Here is a 23,659-nt window from a genome sequence, read left to right on the forward strand (position 1 = left end):
GACCCAGGACCTGAATTCTGGCGGAAGAGTAGGAACATAGTGACCTTCTTACCTTGTGAGAATTCAGTCAGATGATACAGGCACAGGATGGATGACGACATTGTTGAGGACCCCGCACAGCTCTGGCTAGGATAGCCAGGCTGTGTGGACACCCTTCACCAAACCCAGATAGGAGTGTCACAGTGAGAGCAGCTCAGGGGAGGACAGGATTCCACCAAATCTATACACTTCATTTATTCTTTTGAAAGAATATAGTTTCTGAAGAGACTGTAACAGAACTGGAAAGGGTCTTGATTTGGGGACGTACGCACATGGATATTACATATTTTTTTCTTATACTTTTCTGTCTGTTTGAAAAAAAAATCCTCATAATGAAAAGGAAGAAAAGGCAAAGAAAGAAAAAACCGGTCCACGCTGGAAGCGGGGCTCTGCTTCTGATCTGTGGGGTGAACACCAACTCCTCCCTGCGCCTCATGGAGCCATCTGTGGCACGAGGCCATCTGTTGAGGGCTCCCAGGTCCTGCCTGGACTGGGGACCAGGACACTGACACTCTCTCTTTTGCCACCCGTTTTCCTCCAGCCGCCGACACCATGCCCACTTCAGTGCTGTGGGCGGTGGACCTCTTTGGGAGAGTATACACTCTGTCCACGGCCGGCCAGTACTGGGAACTGTGCAAGGATGCCCAGCTGGAGTTCAAGCGGGTCAGCGCAGCCACGCAGTGTTGCTGGGGCATTGCGTGCGACAACCAGGTCTACTTGTACATGTGCGCCAACGATGTCCCCATCCGCCGCCGAGAGGAGGCCTATGAAAATCAGGTAGTGGCCCATGGAGGGCCGTAGCTAAGGTTGTCGGATTCCTGGGTTATCGGTTAAAATGAACCAAAGAAGAGACAGAGGCCCCAGCCTCCCCACCAGTCCCCATATTTGTTTTCTTCATTGTACTTAAAATCCACGTATTGGGAGCTGGTGGGGCTGAAGCTCCTGTTGTCTTTGCCAGAACAGACTGGGTCTGCAGGAGGGTGGGCTCTAGCAGTGTTGAGAACCACCGGAGCCGGGCTGGCTCGTGCCTTTTATTTCCTTCCTCTTGGAGTACTGTGGCTGTGGCTGTGGGTGGGTTCTCTCCAGTGGGGCCATGCTGATGCACTGACTTTTTTTTTTTTTTTTTGGTACCTGGGTTTCAACCCAGGGACATTTAACTACTAAGCTACCTCCCAGCCTTTCTTTGTATTTTATTTAAAGACAGGGTCTCACTGAGTTGCTTAGTGTTTTGTTAAGTTGCTGTGGCTGGCTTTGAACTTGGGGTCTTCCTGCCTCGGCCTCCTGAGTTGCTAGGATTACAGGCATGTGCTACCACGTCTGGCCCTCATGCACTGACTTTTTTTGGAGGGTACTGGGGATTGAACTCAGGGGCACTTGGCCACTGAGCCATACCCCCAGCCCTGTTTTGTATTTTATTTAGAGCCAGGGTCTCACTGAGTTGCTTAGTACCTTGCTGTTGCTGAGACTGGCTTTGAACTCAGGATCCTCCTGTCTCAGCCTCCCCAGCTGCTGGGATGACAGGCATGCGCCACCATGCCCAACTTGACACACTGACTTTTGATAGAGTGGCAGGAGGTCCTTGATTCCCGAGTCCCAGTGCACACCTTTCACTAACCTTCCATGCCAGAGATAAGGGGGGGAGGGTCTGCTGGGGAGGGACCTGTTGGACCTAGAGGGGGCCCTGCCCACCTGGGTCCCCTCCTGGCAGGCTCCGGCCTAAGGCCATCTCTGTGTCTCTGGCCTCAGCGTTGGAACCCCATGGGTGGCTTCTGCGAGAAGCTCCTGCCAAGTGACCGCTGGCAGTGGAGTGACGTGAGTGGGCTCCAACACCGGCCGCTGGATGGGGTGGCGCTACCCTCGCCACACTGGGAGTGGGAGTCAGACTGGTACGTGGATGAGAATTTTGGAGGGGAACCCACCGAAAAAGGGGTAGGTGAACTCAGTACCCATCGTGGCTGCCCCTGGGGGAGGGATGGTTGGTCCCAGCCTGTCCCCGTAGCGCTGCTCTTCCCAGTGGTGTCTGACCCCTGCTTGTGTGGGGTGACCTGCTTCAGGTCCTGCTCCCTCCTCTCCCTCCCCACCTTCCCTGGCTCTTCAGATTACTTCCCCCCGAGCCTTACAGAGTCCCCACCGTGGCATTTCAGGGGTGGACGTATGCCATTGACTTTCCCGCCACCTACACGAGAGACAAGAAATGGAATTCGTGCGTGCGGCGACGGAAGTGGATCCGGTACAGGAGATACAAGTCCCGGGACACCTGGGCCAAGGTCCTCCTGACTGGGCATGGTGTGGGCATGGGTTCTGGGGACAGTGACCCCTGGCAGGAGGGTCAAGGAAGCCTCATCCCCAAACCCCTGCCTGTGCACAAGGGGACACCGTGCCCTCCCTGGGTCCTTCCTTGGAGCTGTTTCCAGTTCCAGAACCTCCTGCACCATATATCCCTTCATCTGGGAGATGGCCACGCAGGGAGCTAAGCCAGGCCACAACCCAGGAGCTCAGAGAACCGCCCCCCCCAGGCTTCCTCTCCCCCACCAAGGGAGGTACCGGAAGCTTCAGTGCTGTTCTCCTGACCCAAAGGAACCTCCAACTCAGGGACAGAGGCCTGGCCTCAGCGTTCACAGGTGCCAGCCCAGCCCGCTGGCCGCTGGGCTGGGAGAAGCCAGGAGAGTAGGGTATCTGTGGAGGGTTTGCACCTGCAGGGCTGTGTTCTGCCACCGGCCCCATTCTAGAGAAGAGTCACACAGTGAGGTCACTGGGAAGCCAGGGCTAAGACCCCGTGGCATATCTGCCTTTCACGGGGGAGCAGCAGTGCCATTCAGGGATGGCCTAGGCCTGGTGACAGATAGGGCAGGGAAGAGGGGACCCAGGGCCAGGGGCCTGCAGTGCTGTGGCTGCCTCCTTCCTGAAGTCGGGCTGTTGTGGGCCAAGCTGAGAATGGAAATCATGTGCTGGGAGTCGGGGACAGGCAGGAGACGGTGCTATGTGGGGCCTGCCCAGGTAGTGACAGCCACTGCTTCTCACCTCCTCATTTCAGATCCCCTCAAAGGATGACCCCAAGGAACTCCCTGACCCCTTTAATGACCTCTCTGTCGGGGGATGGGAGATTACAGAGGAGCCTGTGGGCCGCCTGTCAGTCTGGGCTGTGTCTCTGCAGGGAAAGGTAAGGCCACACCTCTCTGTGTTCTGCATGGGAAGCACCAGGGAGGCCAGCCTGGGGTGTGACAGAGGCTCCCTGAGGTGGAGGAAGGAGGGATGCCCTTGGGACCTCCTACCTCTGTTCCCTGGAGCCGAGGCTTGGCTTGCTGAACAGGCTCCCCACAGGCTCCCTTCCTGTGCATCCTGTCTGTGGGTCCCTGCGTCTCACTATTCCCAGAAACCTCTGGTCTCCATCCCATGCCTGGCCCTGGCTTGTCCTCCAAGCCCACCTTGGGCTCAGGTGCCAAAAATGTTGTCTCCTTAGGCAGATTCTGGGCCCCCTGCCAGCGCCTTTGTGGTGCCTCCCACAGTCACTGGGACCATCACGCCTGGGTGGGTGTGTGGGCAGTTGGGATGGTGGGTGGGTAGGTGGAGAGTGGGCAGTGGATGGATGGTGGGTAGGTGGTAATATGCAGGTAGATGGTAATATGCAGGTAGATGGATGGTGGGTGGATGAGTGGCTGGTAGTTGGATGGATGGATGGTAGGTGGGTAGATGAAAGGATTATGGGTGGGTGGACAGGTAGGTGGTGGGTGGAGGGATGGTGGATGAATGGATGGATGAGGGGAAGACATGTAGATGGATCATGGTTAGGTAGGTGGATGGATGGGTAGTTGATCGTTGGACAGATAGGTGGTGGGTGTGTGGGTGGATAGATGTTGGGGGGCAGATGTTTAGAGAGAGGATCCTTTTCTCAGGGAGTTTGTAAATTAAGCAAAAGAATTAAACCCACCCCAGCAGCAGCAGCATCACAGATGGTCCCGAGCAAAAAGCACCCAACACTTTTATCATTTTCTTTTATCATTTTAGATTATATTTTATGATTGTGCAGTAATTCTTACCACAAATTGACCACAAGTTTCCTGCTGGCTTGGGAACAGTCAAAGCAGAGTATTTTTAGCAGGCTCACCTCTGGGGTCATGTTGGGCCCAGGTTTAGGTTAACCACAGGTGTTTCCTCTGAGCCCCGTTGAATGGTGGTGATGAGAGACCAGGCAGGGTGAAGGAGCAGGGACCCTGCCCACTTGGATGTAAAGAGTGGGGAGGACAGGGGCCACAGAGCAGTGTTTATGCCTCAATGGCAGCCACGAGCCAGAGTGGCTGACCACTTCTGTGGTCTGTAAGAGGTGGCACAGGGACCCTGTGCTCCAGGAAGAACGAGGGAGGCAGGTGTACCCTGAAACCACTGGTGGTGGAAGGGGACTTCCCAGTCCTCGTCCTGCAGGGTCTGTTGAAAGCCTGGGTGGGCAGGGTTGGGGGACTGGGATCCCAGTCTGAACACTGCTCTTGGAAGGAATCACCAGCCTTCCCTGGACCCAGCAGAGGTGTACAGCTTCCTCCAGATGAAGTGCACCTAATAGTTTGGACGACATGCAGGAGTTGCTCAGTCTTAACTGTTCAGATTAAGGAGCAAAAGAAGTGGGCATTGTAGATTTTGTTTAAACTGAACTGGGGGGTTTTCCTGCTGTCCACTGGGACTCTGGCTTCCCCTAGAGACCAGTGTTCTGGGAGCATATCACCACTAGGGGGCACAGGACACCCAGGCCAGCTGCACGCCTGAGGCTGGATGGTAGCGGGTGCTGGGTAGAGGGTTCTCACAGGCAGATGAACAGAACAGGCCCATCCCCCAGGGCCACTGAAATCCAGGGTTTACAAATTTTTTCACCACGTTGGAGTCATTAACTTCACCAGCAATGAAGAATTGGGAGGGAAATATATACCATCAGATATGTGGGCACACGAGAGATCCCCGTGTGCCACCTATGTGAGTGTGCCGAGATGCTGATGCGAGTGCCGTGCTCTGCTCTTCCAGGTGTGGTACCGAGAGGATGTCAGCCACTCCAACCCGGAAGGCTCCTTGTGGTCCCTGGTGGACACCCCCGGGGAGGTGGTCCAGATCAGCTGTGGGCCCCATGACCTCCTGTGGGCCACCCTCTGGGAGGGGCAGGCCCTGGTCCGGGAAGGAATCAACAGGAACAGTCCCAAAGGTGGGTAGCTCAGGACTGGCCCTGTGCCCCATAATGGGAAGTGGGGTGAGGGCGCTTACTCCCCAGCGTTTTGGCTGATGGAAGTGCCTGGGGTTTCTTTTGGGGTTGATAGGAAGTTTCTGGTCCATAGTGGAGCCTCCTGGGTCTGAAAATGGGATCATGCACATCTCCGTGGGCGTCGGCGTGGTCTGGGCTGTCACTAAAGACCGGAAAGTAAGATGGGGAATGCTGCGGGCTGGGGGTGCCATTTCATGTTGAAGGTCAGGATGGTTCAAGCCCTTGAGCATAAATCTAGCATCAGCCAAGCACTGTGAAACTGGCGCATCCTGAGATGTTCCTGCATCTCTCCCCTCGCCCACAGGGGATATTGCGATGCAGAACAACTACATGTATCACTTTAGGGGCCCAGCATTTCAAATAACCAGAAGCGGATCTGCCAGAGCCCCGTGAGCTGGATGCCTGGCCTTTCCTATCCAGTGCTTTTATTTGTATTTTATCAGTGGCAAGCCCAGTAAGGTTAGCCAGTTTCAGATTACTTTCATGATTTCTTTCCAACCACACATCAAGGGGAATCCCCTAGCACCCGGGAGTTTGGTGGCCCTCACATCTGAGTCTGTATCCCCAGGGCCCAGGGCCCCCAATCCTCAGGTTACGCCCAGCCTGAAAAAGTATAGCACTGTCCCCCCAGCATGTCCCAAGCACCCCACTTTCCACAGATCATGACTTCCAAGACTCTCACATTGTCCCCTTTAGAGTAAAAAAAGCAAAAATTTCATTTACATCAGAGTTTGTTCAGTCTTCAGACAAACATTTGACTGCTCATTTTCTTTGGGTCTTTAAGAGACATTTTAGATATTCTAGTGTATTTTTTTTCCTTTTGGCTACTCTTGCTGTGTTGCCTGGGTTCAAGCCGTCCTCCTGCCCTGGCCTCCCTCCCAGGTAGCTGGCACGACAGGTGCATCCTATTGCAGCTGATTCTCCAGAAATTTTTATAAGAGGGGTTTGAGGGTCTTTTCATGTAACCCTTCCCCTCCCCACCTCAGGAATTCTAGAACATGTGAGCGCTACTAGATCAAGATCCAGTGGGTCTGAGACTGATGGGGGCCCGTACAGGCCACCATCCATAGTGGGTGAGAACAGCCCTAGGGGACAGCTGGTCCGGGGTAGGGGTTGAGGATGACCACCAGGTGAGCTGTGGGGCCAGGTAGGCCTGGGGGAATTCAGTTCAATTTTGTAGCAATATATATATTTTAAAGAGAGAGAATTTTTAATATTTATTTTTTTAGTTTTCGGCAGACACAACATCTTTGTTTGTATGTGGTGCTGATGATCAAACCCGGGCCGCACGCATGCCAGGCGAGTGCGCTACCGCTTGAGCCACATCCTCAGCCCAATATATATTTTTTGAGGGGGTACTAGGGATTGAACTCAGGGGCACTCAATCACTGAGCCACATCCCCAGCCCTGTTTTGTATTTTATTTAGAGACAGGGTCTCTCTTAGTTGCTTAGTGCCTCGCTGTTGCTGAGGCTGGCTTTGAACTCGCGATCCTCCTGTCTCAGCCTCCTGAGCTGTTGGGATTACAGGCCTGTGCCACTGTGCCTAGCCTCAACTGTGTATATTTTTACAAGTCAACATGAAAAAAGTTAACATTAAAGAGACTATGTTGTATAACAGTAAAAGTAGACCCCAAATAGGGTATTTATTCTAAAAATGAATTTATAAAGAACTAGTTTTCCTAAAAGACTTTTTTCCGCATGCTAGGGCAGAGAATAGATGAGAAGCTACAGGACAGGGGAAGCAGAGGTCAGGTAGGATGGTGCCGAGAGCAGGGACACAGGGCAGGATGGGGGAGGATAGACGTGCATCAGCGTCTCCTTTCTCACCATGTGCCCTGCTCATTTAGAGCCCTGAGCCAAAGGTCAGATGATTCATTTGTTCTTCCTGAGCCTTAGGAAAAGCCCTCTGCTCCATGTCCTCCAGGGAGGCTATTTATTTTGGACTTTTCCAGGTATGGTTCCGAAGGGGTGTCAACTCTCACAATCCCTGTGGCACCAGCTGGATCGAGATGGTTGGCGAGATGGTCATGGTGAACGTGGGGCTCAATGACCAGGTGTGCTCACGGCCCCCGGGTCCCCCCACCCTTCCTGCCCCACATCTCACATCCTTTTCACTTACGGGCTCCTCACGCTTGATGCAGTGAGTCTCCTCCTTGGACGGCCCCGGGGACTGGCTCCCTCAGGGTTCTGGAGTCTCTATTTGTCCTGGAGTTACTTTCCTAAGGTCCCTCAGATCAGTGAGCCTGGATCTGCTGGGGTGTGTGTGTGTGTGTGTGTGACCCAGAGACTGGAAGGTGTCATTTAAAGATACTTGGGGGATCAGGTGGATGGACACAAAGCGGGGTTGGAATGGACCTCCAACTTTGACTCTGGACTCTGCTTCTCATGAGTGTTGTCCGTATCATCTGACAGTGTGGCCTCCTTATTAACAAATAGGTTTGGGTACTTTTTAAGATTCAAAGGGCACAGATCCTTGCTGTGAGGTGATTGACCCCGCCCCCACCCCTAAGAACATGGAAGTTCTCTTGGGGATCAGCTTCCCACCAGAGGCCACACTGAAGATAGTGTCATAGGCGGACCTTGCACCCCAGCACAGCCCCACTGTCTGTGGACCTTGTCACTCGAAGCTCCCAAAGCTCCTGGTCTGCCTAAGGTCGAGGAGCCAGGACTGGGGCCCTGCGTCCCCTGAGCTTGCTGCTGAGCTCAGCCCACCTCACCCCTGCGGGGCTCCTCTTACACACTGGACTTTTGCACACCCACCCCACCAACCTCCCCATCCCTAACACACATGCACACACCCACTGCACACCACGGGGAGGCGCAGCTCCTGCCTGCGTTTGCAGGTGTGTGCTTCCTTGGCTACCTGTCCTCCCTGCACACCCCCAGTCTACACCAGACTCCTCTGAGCAGCGTCTCTGTTCCAGGTCTGGGGCATCAGCTGTGAGGACCGAGCTGTGTACTTCCGGCAGGGCGTCACCCCCAGTGAGCTCAGTGGGAAGACATGGAAGGCTATTGTTGCCACCCGAGAGTGTGACCGGTCCCACTCTGGCAGCTCGTCAAGCCTCCTCAGGTGACCCAGGGGTGGTAGGGCATAGAAGTCAAACAAAGAATGACCACATGACCCAGTCAATTCACTCTTAGTTTTATAGCTAAATAATTGAAAACAAGTGTTCAAGCAAAAGTTTGTACAGGAATGTTTATGGAAGTATTAGTCACAGTGACCAAAAGATGGAACTAGCCCAACAACCAGCAGTGATTGGGCAATGAAAGAAATGGTGATCTGACACATGGCACCACAGGCATGAACATTGAAAACATGGTCCTCAGTGAAAGAAGCCAGACACGAAAGGCCACACGTTGGTCCCTTGGTTCAATGTATATGAAATGTCAGAACAGGCAATTCCATAATGATAACACGTTAGCCAGAGGAGTTGTGGGTAGAGGGAGCGGAGGATAGAGTGACTGCCTCGTGGGTACAGAGTGTCCATTTGGGCAATGAGAAAGTTCTGGAACTCAGAAGAAATGAGGTTGTACAACATTGTCAGTCCACTAAGTGCCACTGAATTGAATGCTTTAAAATGGTGTGTTTTACACAGTGAAAAAGATCCTCATCCCAGATCTTCACCCCCAGGCACACTGAAGTGATTGATCTGGGGGGAGGCCAGAAGCAGGGATTGTGCAGAGGAAGAGACAGGAGTTCAGGGAGGTTGTGACTCCTGAGTTCACGTAGGTGGTCACGGTGGGATAGCACCCCCCACGATGGAATGATGATCTCCCCTGCTCTGTCCCCAGTGCTGGCTGCTTCTTTGGTGATGAAGTGAGGGCCAGTAGTGACTCTGCATCCCACGACACTGACGTTTCTTCAGAAGTTGAGAGACGGGACCCCGAACAGCCTCTCCCTAAGGAGTCTTTGGACAATCCCCAGAACCCCAATGAGAGCTCAGCCTTGGACCCTGGGGCCAGCAGGACTGCAGAGTGTGATGTGGAGAATGCCTGCCCAGTGGTGGGCAGAGGGGAGCCCACTCAGGCCACTGGTCCCAGTGGGCGCCCAGCTGAGCTGCCCTGGACTAACATTGACCTGAAGGAGCCCAAGAAGGCTCCCAACCACTCAGCTGCTGGCCTCCCTGAACCCACGGGCCTCGCCTCCGTGGGGCTCTTCACCCTGGGCTTGGAGGAGCCCTATGGGGCGGATGACCACCTGCTATGGGCCTGGGTGTCAGGAGGTGGCTGCGCAGTGGAGGCAGGCTCCGTGCTCAAGTGGTTCACTGTCCAGTCTGGTAAGGGGCCCTGTCGAATCAGTAGGACCTGGTGTCCCAGGAGGTGCACCTGAGGGGAGTGGGCATGGATGAATTGGGGCTGGAGCAGGCCCATCGTCCTGCCTGAATGCCCAGGTCTCAGCAGTGCTGACCGAGCCCTTGGGTCAGTCTGTGGCCATCAGAGATCCACTGGGGAGGCCAGGGGAAGGAAGCCAGCAGCTGGGCTTCCCTGCCTTCTCCCGGTCCTCTCCTAATACTGGCTGGGGACAGTAACTTGCTCATGAGAGCAAATGGTGGGAGGAGGGCTCACAGGACATTCTACAGAGACTGGAGCTTTCTAGCAAGAAACGGCTGATTGGGGCGGGGGGCGGGGGAGCAATCCTGGCCTCCTGCCTACCTCGCTGTGGGCAGGGTGACACTGCGGCCTCCTGCAGGCCTGTCTCCCTCAGTGCAGACGCTGTCCCTGTCCATCACGCCAGCACAAACCGCCGCCTGGAGGAAGCAGATCTTCCAGCAGCTCACAGAAAGGACCAAGCGGGAGCTGGAGAACTTCCGGCATTACGAGCAGGCCGTGGAGCAGGTGGGGCCCAGCTGCCTTCTCAGCAGGCTTTTGTTGAGTCTCATCCCTGAGGTGGGGCAGAGGAGCATCAGTGGCTCTGTCCATGCCATTGCGGACACACAGCCTGGCTTCCAGGCCCCAGGATGGATCAAAGATCAGGAGATGAGGTCCTTTATTCACCCATCCTGAAGGACTTTCGTTGGGGCCTCACTGCCTTCAGGGCACTGTGTGGGTCCTGGGGCCCAGAAATGCAGGACCCCAGGAGGGAGCAGGGGGAGGTGAGAAGCAAATCCTCACATTCTACCCCAGAACCCCAAGTGCCCAAGGGTCTTGTGTTTTGTTGAAATGAGTCTGGAGAGAGCTGCAGGCACCATACCCTGCTCAATGGGGCCCACCTGGCATGGCTCACGCGCCCCCGAGGCAGAGCAGCGCCCTGCAAGGCCCAGAGATGGGCTGAGGAGGGAGGAACCTGGCTGCCCGAGACCGGCCAGGGCTCATCTTGTGCAGAAGCTTCCAGTCTGCATTCAAATCTGGGCCTCAGCTCAGGGCAAGCCATGTTTACATCACAGGTTTGATTCCCTGACACCGGCTCAGATCCTCCCTGAGCCCCAGTTTCCTCATCCAGAACGTGGTCTAACAGTGCCCGTCCCACTGGCTATGTGAAAACTAGGGCTCATATAGAGGCAGCTCAGATGGGGTCCAGTGCCTCATTGTGACTTGTCACCGATGGGAAAAGGGCCAGCTGGGAGGGTGGGGGTTGGGAACATTGGGCAGGAGCCCCTCATCACCAGAGCAGAGACTGGGACCCAAGGAAGCTCAGGGGTGCTGGGAGTAGGGGGCCCACACAGGCCAGGGGTCTGCGGGCCTGCCTGTGATGGTGTCCCTACTGTCCTGGATGCCCATGTGACAGTCAGTGTGGGTGAAGACCGGGGCCCTGCAGTGGTGGTGTGACTGGAAGCCCCACAAGTGGGTGGACGTCCGCGTGGCCCTGGAGCAGTTCACGGGGCATGACGGGGCTCGAGACAGCATCCTCTTCATCTACTACGTGGTCCATGAGGAGAAGAAGGTAACGGCAGGGGGCTGGGGCGGCATCATAAAGGGACAGGGTTTCCCAGAGAGGGGGTGCAGGGCAGTCCCCGGTGCTCACTCCAGTCTGGCCAGCTCACAGGGTGCTCAGTCTTACTCATGCCAGGGGTAGACTTGGGTGCCTCTGCATGTACGTGCATGTGCAAGCTCCTAGAGCCACTGTCCTCCCTCCAACAGCCATTTACAGTCAACTAGTTTTTTAACCGAGAAGTGAGTCTAGGGAAGATGTCCTCCTGACAGCTGCTATGTGCCAGGCAGTCAACACCCAAAAGGATTTCTTTGAAATGTCACTAAGGCCAGGCACAGTGTCCGCTCCTGTAATCCCAGTGACTCTGGAGGCTGAGGCAGGGAGATCACAAGTTCATGGCTAACCTGGGCAACTTAGTAAGATCCTGTCTCAAAAAAATAAAATGGAATGTAGTTCAGTAGTAGATCAACCCTGGGGTTCATCCCCTGTACTGAAAAAAAAAAATGTCACCAAAGCATTTGTTACAAAGTGAAGTTTCAGTACTGGCACCTGCTGGGCCCTGTGGCTGCCATTGAAACCAGCAGGCCAGGGAAGAGCTCTAGAATGAGGGTGGCCCATCCCTGCCCATGACCACAGTGGGGGTCCCTGCTGCTTGGAGCCCCAGCACTGCCCTGAGGCTCCTCTGTCCCCAAGGTGACAGCCTTGCCTTGTGCTCCTCTTCCAACAGTACCTTCATGTGTTCCTCAATGAGGTGACAGTGCTGGTCCCAGTGCTCAATGAGGCCAAGCACTCCTTTGCCCTATATACTCCTGAGAGGACACGGCAGAGGTGGCCCGTGCGCCTGGCTGCTGCCACCGAGCAGGACATGAATGACTGGGTGAGTGAGTGGGGGTCCCACGGGCCAGGGGATAAGGGGCAGCCAGGCCTCCGTCTACCCCAGAGTAACTGGCCATATCTCCACAACAGCTCGCCCTGCTCAGCCTGTCCTGCTGTGAGAGCCGGAGGGTCCAAGGCCGCCCATCCCCACAGGCCATCTGGTCCATTACCTGCAAGGGAGACATCTTTGTGAGTGAGCCCAGCCCAGACCTGGAGGCCCATGAGCACCTGCTGCCTTGTGACCAGATGTGAGTGGACCTGGGGCCTGGCCTTGCTCTTCCCCTGAGCACCCAGAACTTGTGGTTCCAGAAGTAGGGGTCAGGAAGACCTGGAGCCCATGCAGGGCCAGTCAGAGCCATGGCTGGTCTCCAGATCCCCACCCTGCCAGGCATTCAAGTATGGGCCCAGCACAGGTCAGTGCCACCCACTAGGCAGTCACAGAATGTCCCAGGGAACATGGAGTGAGGTGACCAGGCTTAGCTTGCACTCTGCAGGGGCTCCCAGGCCAGAGAAGCCAGACTTACCAGCCAGCGCACAGACTCTGGGTGCTCTGCCACCTCTAGCTCCTGCTGAGCCCCTGCACCCAGGCTGTGGAGGCAAAGGAGGGAGAATAATGGGTGGTCCTGGAGTAGAGCTGGGAGGTTGGGCAGTCAGGTGTGGGGCAGCTGGTGGTGTGTGGGAAGACGTGGGGCTTAGTGGCTGGGAGGCCTGGAGCAGGCTCAAGCTGGCTCAGGATGGCTCTTTGGGGGCATTTAAAGCCACAAGAGGGAATGAGGTCACTGAGTGCCATGGTGTGAACTGAGCCCTGAGAGGAATCAGTAGGGGACACTTCCTGATCAGGCTCTGGGCTCAGTTACTGCGGGTCACAGGGAGCCCAGAAACCCCTGCCATGGATGGGGGGATCCTGTATGCTCACTGAAGCCATGTGTGCCCCACACCGTCTAATGACAGGGATGTGGCCTCAGGCTGCAGGAAGCTGACCCAGCTGCTGGTCTTGCTATTGCCCCTGCAGATGGTTAGGCATTCCTGTCCTCTGCCATGACCTCAAGCCTGGCCACAGCCCCTCCCCATGCCCTAGCCTGCAGGTGGTGTCCACCCTTATCAGTTCAGGCCAAAGGTTGGAGGACAAGCCCCTGCCCAGAGTTCCTTGGCCCTCTTTAGTGTTGGTTAACACAAAAGGGGAGGCCAAGTGCTTTATCAGTTCTGCTGGATACAGGACTTGGAGAATACCTTGTCCACAAGAGGCCAAAAGACAAGGCCCAGGATACGTGGAAGGACAAACTGGACTGAGATGCCTTTTCGGCCCTCCAGGTTCTGGAGGCAGATGGGAGGCCACCTGCGGGTGGTGGAGGCCAACAGCCGCGGCGTGGTGTGGGGCATCGGCTACGACCATACAGCCTGGGTGTACACAGGTGGCTACGGTGGAGGCTGCTTCCAAGGTGAGGCGGCTTGAGCACCTGTGGCTGGCAGGACCAGCTCCCGGGCCCTCCTCCGAGCCTCTCCAGGTGTTCCCTCCTCTAATCCCCTCTGGCTTCCCTGTTGGTGCCAGGGCTGCTATCCCATTACTGACACTTGGCTAAGAGCTGGCTGACAGGTGACCTTCACCACTGCCAGCCTCCACAGAGGATAGATAGTTCAGGCCAAGCCACGGGGCATGAGAGTCAGAAGACCAGGCCTCGCCTCCAAGACGCCCTCCAAGAATGAGCAGAGGGTCTTGAAGGTTCTAGATACAGCTGCCAGGACCTCTAACGTGTTCAGCCCCTCGTGTACAGGCGAGACCTCAGGGTGCGCCAGGGCAGCTCCAGGACCCAGGCTCCCAGTGGCCCAAACTCTGAGTCCTGGTCGGCCTGTGGAAAGTGGAGGCAGAAGCAAATATGGAAACAGAACATTCCACGCCACAGCCCTCCACGCCACAGCCCTTGTGCTGTGGACAGAGCATGAGGTGGAGTGTGGGAGGGGTGTGCGCGGGAGGTTCTTCTCTTTGAGGCTGTGCAACCCCAGAATAATCATGTCCCAGACAAGACACCCAAGCCAGACAGGCCCTGGGAGGCTCACTCAGCAGCCTGCTGACCCTCTCAGCTGCCTGGGTCCACCCCGCTCCCCACCTTATCTCTGAGTGCCTTTTGGAGCTTCAGAGGGAAATCCAGGCTTCCAGGCAGGCTGGGGCCTCAGGACCGTGGGGCCTCCTCTCTCCCCAGGCCTGGCCAGCAGCACCAGCAACATCTACACACAGTCGGACGTGAAGAGTGTCTACATCTACGAGAACCAGCGCTGGAACCCCGTCACGGGCTACACCAGCAGGTGAGTGGCACCAAGGCACCCTGCCTGGGCCAGGTCCTAGTTCTGACAAAACTGGACAGCCATGTCCAGTGTGGCCTCAAGTTGTGTCAGGTACCCTACGTAGAATTAGCTGAACATTACTGCTTGTGGAGGGTGCTTCTCTCGGTGTACTGGATGTTAAAACTCATTATTGAAGGGTATAACATTGGGCTGGGGTTGTAGCTCAGTGGTAGAGCTCTTGCCTAGCATGTGCGAGGCCCTGGGTTCGATCCTCAGCACTACATAAAAATAAATAAACAAAATAAAGGTATTGTGTCCAACTATAACTAAAAAATACAATACTTAAAGGATATAACATTAAAAGTTTGCAAAACATATGTATGTATTACATAGCATATGCACCTCTCACTGGGCATCCCACCACCAACACCAGGTCAAGAGGAGAACACAGCCAAGTCTCACCCAGCCCCCATCATCCCTTGTCCCTCTTTGCCAAACCGCAGATCCCAACTTCTAACAAGATGGTGGTCTTACTTGGGTGTTGGGATAGGTGGAGGTAGTGAGGGAATGTCTCTTCTTTCCAGAATTTGCTCTGTTAGTGGCAACTTTTTTTTTAGGGGGAGCGGTTACTGGGGATTGAACTCAGGGGCACTTGGCCACTGAGCCACATCCCTGGCCCTATTTTGTATTTTATTTAGAGACAGGGTCTCACTGAGTTGCTTAGCACCTCGCTGTTGCCGAGGCTGGCTTTGAACTCATGATCCTCCTGCCTCAGCCTCCTGAGCCACTTGGATTATAGGCATGTACCACTGCTCCTGGCTTAGCTGCAGTTTTTGATGTTTAAGTGTACATAATCTAGTCAGTCTTTTCCTTTATATTAAGTTAGAGTCTTTAAGAAAATCCTGTAGACAAGTCGTATAACCTGAGGTCACAACCGCTCATCTCTGTGGTGGTCATGTCAAAGCAGCCACAGGCAGCATGTCCCTGGAGGAGCACCAGAGTCTCCATCAAACTCACACACAGATGCCGAAATTTGAACTGTGTAACATTTCCACCTATCACAAAATGTGGTTTTTCTCTTAATCCTTTTCAACCACTTAAAAATGTAAAAATGTAAAAGTCAGCCTCAGCTTGGAGGCAGGTCCAGAGTGGGCGGTGTGCCTGGTTGGGCCCAGGGTCCTCATATGTTGACCCCATTCTACAGGCTGTCTTCCTCAGCCTGGGGAGTTGGGTCCCGAACTGTTATATATTCTATAGAGCGTGAGGTCGCATTGGTTTGGTTTGGTTTCCATTTATTCATGTTTGATTTAATAAAGTTTTATTTTCCCAAATGTTCAGTTGCTGTGACATCTTTGAACCTCTTTTTCCCCCTTGCAGTACTAGGGATTGAACCCAGGGCTCTCTACCGTGAGCTACAACCCCAGCCCTTTATTCATTTTTATTTTTTATTTTGAGCCGATGTCTCACAAAGCTGCCCAGGTTGGACTTGAACTTGCAGTCCTCCTGCCTCAGCCTCCTGGGTTGCTAGATCACAGGTGTGGCCATCATATTCCTTTTTCTCTGAGCTTCTTAGCAGCTGGGACACCTTCACCCTGGTGCTTCTTGTGTGAACCACTTTAGTGCAAGTGCTTTGAAAGCACTCTGTTAGTCCTTTATTGATGAGCTCTGAGAAGACCACGCTGGCCAGGGAGCCAGGTCTCCAAGACCACAGTGGGGACACGTGTAGCTTTCAGCTGGGAAATTCCTCCAAGTTTGTCACACAAGACTAGCTGATTAAATCCGGGTGCAGTGGTGCACGCCTGTAATCCCAGTGGCTTAGGAGGCTGAGGCAGGAGGATCACAAGTTCAAAGCCAGCCTCAGCAAAAGTGAGATGCTAAGCAACTCAGTGAGACCATGTTTCTAAATAAAATACAAAATAGGGCTGGGGATGTGGCTCAGTGGTCTAGTGCCCCTAAATTCAATCCTCAGTACTCCCGGCTCCCCTCCAAAAAGACTAGCTGATTCAGCTGATCCCAAATTTTGCCTTTAGACCACTTCTCTTAGATTTGTTCATAGGGTCTTTGCCTTTCTTTTCTTCTTCTTTTTTTTTTTGGTACCAGGAATTGAACTCAGGGACGCTTGACCACTGAGCCACATCCCCAGCCCTATGTTGTATTTTATTTAGAGACAGGGTCTCCTTGAGTTACTTAGCTCCTCACCATTGCTAAGGCTGGCTTTGAACTCAGGATCCTCCTGCCTCAGCCTCTGAGCCACTGGGATTACAGGTGTGTGCCACCACGCCCAGTGGCTGTGTGTCTTAGCTGACTGTCTTGGGATCTTCTTGTCTTCTGTGGGAAGTATCATGAATCCTAGAAAGCGGTGGTGGCTACTTGCAGCCTTGCCGAGATGTGGTTTTTTCACTTGAAATATTCACTTGAAATAAAACTCTCACTCTTTATTGAGAAATCTGTCCTTTTCCTCCTGGATTATAGGGTGTTTTTGTCTTAAATCAAGTGTCCGTGCGCCGCAGCCCCACCCCAAGCCTTTCTCTTCCACCCAGCTATTGGGTGTCCTGGGGCTAATCCTGCATTGACCCAGTTATGGTTCCTCTCAGGAGGTTTTCAGTGTTCCTAGGACAAATCCTCTCACTGTCTTTACTGGTCTTCTGACGATTCTTGAAGCAGTTCTAGATGAACTTGAGAAGTAGCTTGTCCCAGTCCTGGAAAACCCCGGGGAACCTAGAACAGGTGGTCTTGGATCCGAAGATCAGTTTGGGTTCAACAGCTGTCTTACAGTGTAAGTCTCTAAAATGTGAATGGAGGTCACCCTCCATTAATCAAGTACTTCTCCTTATTTTCCTTTTTTTTCTTGAGATACTAGGGAAAACCTGTGGTCTCGCATATTGCTAGGCAAGTGCTCTGCCACTGAGCTATGCCACTGCCCTATAATTTCTTCTTACTCAGACTTTGGGATATTTTTCTTTTCTTTCATTTTATTTTCCATTTTTCCAGTACTGGGAATTGAACCCAGAGGTGCTCTACCACTATGCTACACCCCAGTTCTTTTTATTCTTTTATTTTGAGACAGCGGGTCTAAGTTTCCCAGGCTGACCTCAAACTTGATCTTCCTGCCTCAGCCTGCCAAGTATCAGGAATTATGGGTGTGCCACCACTCATCTAGGTTTTGTGATTTTCTACACAGGGGTCTTGACATCTTTAGTGATAGTATTTCGTATTTTTGATGCCGTTTTAAATGGCGTGTTCAGACTTTTCTATTTCATGGTTTTTCTTTTCATTTTTCTTTTGGCACCAGAGATTGAACTAGGGCCACTCAACCACTGAGCCACATCCCCAGCCCTATATTGTATTTTATTTAGAGACAGGGTCTCACTGAGTTGCTTAGCGCCTCACTGTTGCTGAGGCTGGCTTTGAACTCATGGTCCTCCTGCTTCAGCCTCTGAGCTGCTGGGATGATAGGCCTGAGCCACCTCACCGGGCTCCAATTTTGTGGTTTTTACCTGGGCTGGAGTGCAATTGGTTTCCTTTCTGGCTTTTTCAAAGTTGGTGAAATAAATATCAAGCAATATGAGGAACAAGCTGCATGGACCCTCCAATCTCACTGACCAAGGACACTAAACACCACATGCATTTTGGTTTTACCTTCTCACCTCCTTGGGTGCATGTGGGCCTCTGGGAGGAGAGAAAGACGAGTTCATGAAGGTGGGCTGCGGGGACAGTCCACCCCAGGTGACCCTGCCTATCTCCCCTCCACTTAGCCCTGGACGCAGGACAACCCATGGCACTTTCTGTGTGTAAATATTTGTGTGTCTCCCTGTTATCCCAGTAAACCAGAGGCAGAGCTTTTCTGAGCATAGGTCTTCCTAGAAACCCACACCCCGTCCCAGGGCCTGCACAGCCTGCACTTGGCCCTCCGCTGCCCCCCGCCCCCCAGTCCTTACAAAGAAGGGCTCGCCGCTCCCTCATCCAGAGAGAGGGCAGACAGGGCCAGGCAGGCTCCAGCCATGGGCTCTGGGCACCGGGGCCTCACAGCTGTGCCCACACCCGGTCCCTGCGCTGCTTGCTACTACCGTAGTGCCCTATGGTGGCTGCTTGGCCTGGAAAACAGAAATGCATTGTCCTGGGTTCTGGAGGCTGGAGGTCAGCGATCAGGATGTCACAGGGCTGGTTCCTTCTCCGGGCAGCAGGGAAGGGTCTTTCCCCTGCCTCTTTGGCCTCGCAGGCAGCCGTCTCCACATCCTCCTCCCTCCGTGTCCACCTGTGTCCTCATTCCCCTTGTTATGAAGATGCGAGTCAGATAGGACCACCTAGGGACCTCATCTCAGCCAGATCACATCTGTACTTACTGGGTGTTAGGACTTCCTAGTCTTTTGGAGGACACTATTCAGCCCGGAACACCCAGGAGAGAGAGGCAGCTCCCAGATAGCGCTGTGGCCTCAGTGGGTGGCTTGGTTGTTATGGCCAGGGCACCATGGCGACGTGCATTGCCCTGGTTGGTCTCCCCACCTGGGCTGGTTCTGTGTTTGCCCCTCATGCCTGGTGAGGGTGCCTGGGGCAGGGATGGGGTGCATGCCTGCTTCTGGGGTGTGTGGCAGGCTGGGCCTGTTCCTGGCACTCTCTTCATCTCACATCCCTTGTCCTGCAGGGGTCTGCCCACCGACCGGTATATGTGGAGTGACGCTACGGGGCTACAGGAATGCACCAAGGCTGGCACAAAGCCCCCGTCCCTGCAGTGGACCTGGGTGAGTCCCAGGCTGTCTGAGGAGAGGCGTCCGCTTGCCCTGCCCTGCCGTGCCTTCCCCAAGTTACTGGCTAGCTACAGATTTGGGGGTCACATTCTCACTAACATGCTTCCCCAGGTTTCCGACTGGTATGTGGACTTCAGCATAACGGGAGGCACTGACCAGGAGGGATGGCAGTACGCCAGTGACTTCCCTGCGTGAGTATTTCCCTCTGCCCTGGGCTCCTGAGCATCAGGACCCTGGGCTGTGTGGCCTCTTGTGTCTCGCTTCTGTGCAAGGCTGGCCCTTGCCCCAGCCCTGGTCACCTCAGCTGCTACAGGGCTGGGGCTGGTTGAGAGGAGTAGGCGGGGCCCAGGGGAGCTCTGCCCCACAGCTGGCCCACCTGGCTGCTGAGATTCCTAAACACCTGGCTCCATCCTGCTGGGTCAGCCAGAAGGTTCTGGAGGACCAGTGGTGGGACCTGCTGGCCTGGGCTGAGGGGCTTCAGGAGGGTGAGGGGCCTCGGGCACCTTAGCAGGGAGTTCTGGGGGACGTTGGGCCATTTTCTGAATGCCAGGTGGTAATGGGGCCAGTGCAGGGGAACGTGTCAGGGTGAGGGGGCAGCCTCTTCAAGAGCGAGGCAGGCACCACTCTGGGAGACCAGGTGTGTCCAGGGCGGTGTGGTCGGAAGATGGAGAAGCAGACGGTGAGCCACAAAGTGGAGGCTGGTGGCCACAGTGTTGAGACCCAGGTGGCTTGTAGAGACCCTCACGTGGAGTCATGTCCAATCCAAGGAAGACCAAACCAGGAGCCCGAGTCCAGGCCTTGGTGGGTGGCGTCCAAGCAGAACCCAGCTGGGAGGAGGGAGAAGGTCCTGCCACCAGGCCTGGGACTGACCAGAGCCTCAGGCTGAGGGCTCCTCCCTAGAAGGACTCTGATGGGGACTGTGGGGGGAGGGCCCTTCAGCTTGACCCTCTGGAAGGGCACTGCCATCCCTGGCTCCAGGAGGCCCCAAGCCCAGGGGGCCGTTGCAGCGAGACACCCCTGACCCTGCTGCTCATCTGATCCTCTGACTTACACCAAGGCTCTGCCCTGCAGCAGTTTGAAAAGAATGTGTGTAGTGTCCTTTTCCAGAACCTTCCATAGGTGTCTTGATTTTTCCCTCCTCTTCTTGCAGCTCATACCATGGGTACAAAACCATGAAGGATTTTGTCAGGAGAAGGTGCTGGGCCAGGTGAGCTAAGCCGGGGGACGGAGCCCAGCCTGGCTCCTCCTGGGCCAGAGCTGCTGGCCTCTGATCTCAGTCTCCAGGGAAGAAACGGGAACAGGGAGGGAGGAGAAAACACAAAGTAAATGTCAGCCCAGGAAATGCCCGCGGGCTCCCAGCGCTCTGGTTTCTGAAGAGTTTGTTTTCAAGAACAAATAAGAGAAATGTCACTGGCAGGCCCTGCTTGTGGGCAGGAGAGAGGCCTGGCCAAATTGGGGGCAGAAAGGGGCCCACCACAGGCCCCTCACTCCTGCCCACGCAGGTGCCCTCCAGGGTCCTGGCCCTGCCCTCCCTGAGCCTGGGAATCTTCCCCCTCCTTCCTCAGTGGTGGTCGGTTGTGCATCTTGGCTCTGCTTGCTGGGCCCTCCGGGTGTCTACCTCAGGTGGCCGGGGCAGTGCCAGGCCCTGAGGCTTGCTGTCATGCTGGGCCCCTGAGTTGTGCTCTTTCCCTGGACAGAAAATGCAAGCTGGTGACCAGTGGGCCTTGGCTGGAGGTGGCTCCCATCGCCCTTGGGGACGTGTCTATCATCCCAGAGAGCCCAGAGGCTGAGGGGCACACGCACAGCATTGCCCTGTGGGCCGTCAGTGACAAGGGGGATGTGCTGTGCCGCCTGGGCGTGTCCGAGCTCAACCCCGCGGTGAGCACCTCCTGGCTCCTCCTGGCTGGGCCGCCCCGTCCTCCATGTGCTTCCTAAGATCGGCTCTGGCTCTGGAGTCAGGCTGGCTCAGGGCTCCCCAGGCCTGCCCAGGACGGTCCCTGTGGATGGAGCCAGTCAATGGGCCCTCTGGGCGGTTGGTGCTGAGGATGAGTTGACATGAGGAGCTGCCATCTTTCAGGGCCTGCGCTAGGGGTCAGAGGGACAGAGGTAGGCCCAGGTGACGTGGAGGATGTGTGGCACCTCATTGAGGTGCACATGTAATCATTTTCCGTGCCGTGCTTGAGAGATGAGAGGCCAAGTCCAGGGTCCAACAAGAGGCCAAGATCAGACTGTGGTCAGGGCAAGTCAGGCAGGGCCAGTTCAGGTGTCAAAGCTTCCCTGGACACCCTGCAGTCCCCCAGGTTTCCCACCCCAGGCAGGCTTGGACGCTGGACCTTGCACTGTAGCTGGGCTTGTGGGTACAGGGGCTCCCTGCCTCTGGGAGCCGCTTCAGCTCTCCTCCTCACTGCACCCAGGGCTCCTCCTGGCTGCACGTTGGCACAGACCAGCCCTTCACCTCCGTTTCCATTGGGGCCTGCTACCAGGTGTGGGCTGTGGCCAGGGATGGCTCTGCATTCTACAGGGGCTCTGTGTCCCCCTCCCAGCCAGCTGGTGAGTGCCGCCCTCCAGGAGGTCCCCAAGGGCCCAGGCTGGGGTGGGGCATGAGAGTAAGATTCTAGCTCAACTTGATAAGCGCTTAGTGGCATCTCTGGACCAGGCATAGGGGCCAGCTGGGGCCCCACCCACTGTCATAGCTGGTGACGAGGCCACCCCTTTACAGCTATCCCCATGCCCTGAGCCAGGCCTGTCTGACCCTTGCTGGGTGACCCACTGTGACCACTATAGAATGCTCTTTGCTGGCAATTTGGAAAGTGTCCCCTGGGGGAAGCTGGCACAGGGTAGACAGAGGGGTGGCTTGAGGGGCATACAGCTCCTTCCACTGAATGGGAGAGTTTGAAGGTAGCCACTGTGACCAGCTCTGCTGTGTGCCCGGCTGGGCACCTTTGTGTCTGCCTTGGTAAGGCTGGTCTGTTGGGCCCTCTGTTGAAACCTGCCACACCCCTGGCAAGGCTGGGGTGTGGGGTGGATGGCTGGGGTGTGGGGTGGACGGCAGGGCCTGGGCAGCCTTGCTTGGCCCTCAGCCCCCACTAGGCCTCAGCTGCACATCTGTGTTCGGCTGGGGACTAAGGCTGGCTGCATGTGGACTCTCAGATTTTGTGGGTGGCCCCCTGAGTCAGCTCTCCCATCACAGGTGACTGCTGGTACCACATCCCCCCTCCCCCCAAACAGAGACTATCACAGGTGTCTGTTGGGCAGACGTCTGTATATGCCTTGGATGAAAATGGCAAGTGGTTTCCGTTCTTGCATGGTGGGCCGGGAGGGTGGGGTTCCCCAAGGGAGGGTGGGGTTCCTGAGGGACAGTGGGCAGGCACCGACTCCATCAGGAGGGGACGGCCTGCCTCTGGGTTTCTTCTTGATGTGACTGGAATTGTCCAGGCTTTTCTGAGCCTTGTTTCCCCTGGGGACATGGAGCGCCAGGTGTCAGAGCCAAGCAGTTGGCCTGCATGTCAGTATGCCCTTCCCACGCTGTGATGACCCTGGGGGTAGGACACTGAGCTGCAGCCCAGGTCTGGGCCAGGACGGAACAGGACAGCCCCGAGGTCCCCAACGGAAGACCTTCATACTGCCATGAGAGATGTGCAGCCTGAGGCCAGCCTTGGTGCTAGCCTCCTCCCCAAGTTAACCAGGGTTGGGTGGTCAGCGACTCCAGATGGCCAAGACCTAATAGAGCAGAAAGCTGGTCATTGCCACTTCCTGTTGAGGCTGGGTGACAGCATGGCAGGGCTAGCACCAGGAGCATCTTCTAGAAGATTCCATTGAGGTCTGTGACATGGGAGCCTCACAGGAAACACAGGCTGGCTCTTGCCATCCCTGACCCTTGCCTGGTCACCTTAGGCAGGCCTCTGGCCAGTTCCCTTCAAGGTCCCGTCGTGGTTACGGGTGAGGAGATGCCAGGAGGAGGCAGAGTGCAGACCTGAGCCCAGGTGCTTCTCCAGATCCGGTTCTCCATTCTGTTTGTTTAGAACTCTTTGCCCTCAGTTTGTACCTCAGTAGGGAGAGGTGACAGCCCCAGCGCCGCCCAGCACAATGGGACGATTATGAAGCCAGGGAACCCGGGTGTGGAAAGGGCAGAGCTGGACACCGCCCAGGCCCTGCTGTGGGTCAGCGAGTGCGGGGTGTGAAGGAGCAGCGGGCGCCTCCTCCCCAGGCTCCCCGACCCGCTGCACCCCAGGAGGGGCCCTGACTCTCTGCTTCTCTCCCCAGGGAACCTGTGGTTCCGCGGAGGGATCACACCCAGTTACCCGCAGGGCTCCAGCTGGGAGCATGTGTCCAACAACGTGCGCAGAGTGTCCGTGGGGCCCCTGGACCAGGTGGGGAAGGGGGTGGCGGGTGCTGGGGTCTCTGGGCTCCCTCCCTGGCCTCCCCACTCCCACCCCAGCTGACCCACTGCAGCTGGGCCGGCTTCACCGGGCCTGTGTTCCAGGTCTGGGTCATCGCCAACAAAGTCCAGGGCAGCCATGGGCTGAGCCGGGGGACGGTGTGTCACCGCACAGGCGTGCAGCCCCGAGAGCCCAAGGGGCAGGGCTGGGACTACGGCATCGGGGTGAGTG

General features: G+C 55.6%; 1 protein-coding gene across 3 annotated transcripts in view; it reads left to right on the forward strand.

Moving 5' to 3' along the window:
• The window catches only part of Tecpr1 (tectonin beta-propeller repeat containing 1), a 29,374-nt gene that overhangs the window by 4,004 nt on the left and 1,711 nt on the right, over positions 1–23,659 (forward strand). Inside the window, exons 2-24 of one of the 3 annotated variants that reach the window (XM_046453671.2) lie at positions 581–816; positions 1,786–1,968; positions 2,184–2,306; positions 3,074–3,199; positions 5,047–5,221; positions 5,334–5,434; positions 7,232–7,333; positions 8,204–8,349; positions 9,072–9,556; positions 9,970–10,115; positions 11,005–11,160; positions 11,876–12,025; positions 12,115–12,272; positions 13,336–13,463; positions 14,223–14,325; positions 18,947–19,043; positions 19,161–19,240; positions 20,200–20,256; positions 20,747–20,927; positions 21,464–21,599; positions 22,240–22,332; positions 23,313–23,419; positions 23,533–23,652. In XM_046453671.2, the coding sequence (XP_046309627.1) occupies positions 592–816; positions 1,786–1,968; positions 2,184–2,306; positions 3,074–3,199; positions 5,047–5,221; positions 5,334–5,434; positions 7,232–7,333; positions 8,204–8,349; positions 9,072–9,556; positions 9,970–10,115; positions 11,005–11,160; positions 11,876–12,025; positions 12,115–12,272; positions 13,336–13,463; positions 14,223–14,325; positions 18,947–19,043; positions 19,161–19,240; positions 20,200–20,256; positions 20,747–20,927; positions 21,464–21,599; positions 22,240–22,332; positions 23,313–23,419; positions 23,533–23,652 (3,378 nt within the window). In that variant the 5' untranslated portion in view covers positions 581–591. The remainder of the gene's footprint in view (positions 1–580; positions 817–1,785; positions 1,969–2,183; positions 2,307–3,073; positions 3,200–5,046; positions 5,222–5,333; positions 5,435–7,231; positions 7,334–8,203; positions 8,350–9,071; positions 9,557–9,969; positions 10,116–11,004; positions 11,161–11,875; positions 12,026–12,114; positions 12,273–13,335; positions 13,464–14,222; positions 14,326–18,946; positions 19,044–19,160; positions 19,241–20,199; positions 20,257–20,746; positions 20,928–21,463; positions 21,600–22,239; positions 22,333–23,312; positions 23,420–23,532; positions 23,653–23,659) is intronic. The other 2 variants (XM_046453672.2, XM_046453674.2) reach the window with 2 other exon arrangements.

This window comes from Marmota monax, unplaced genomic scaffold (assembly GCF_021218885.2).
Source record: "Marmota monax isolate L192 unplaced genomic scaffold, Marmota_monax_Labrador192_F-V1.1 WCK01_AAM20220418_F8-fsc00148, whole genome shotgun sequence".
Taxonomy (NCBI): domain Eukaryota; kingdom Metazoa; phylum Chordata; class Mammalia; order Rodentia; family Sciuridae; genus Marmota; species Marmota monax.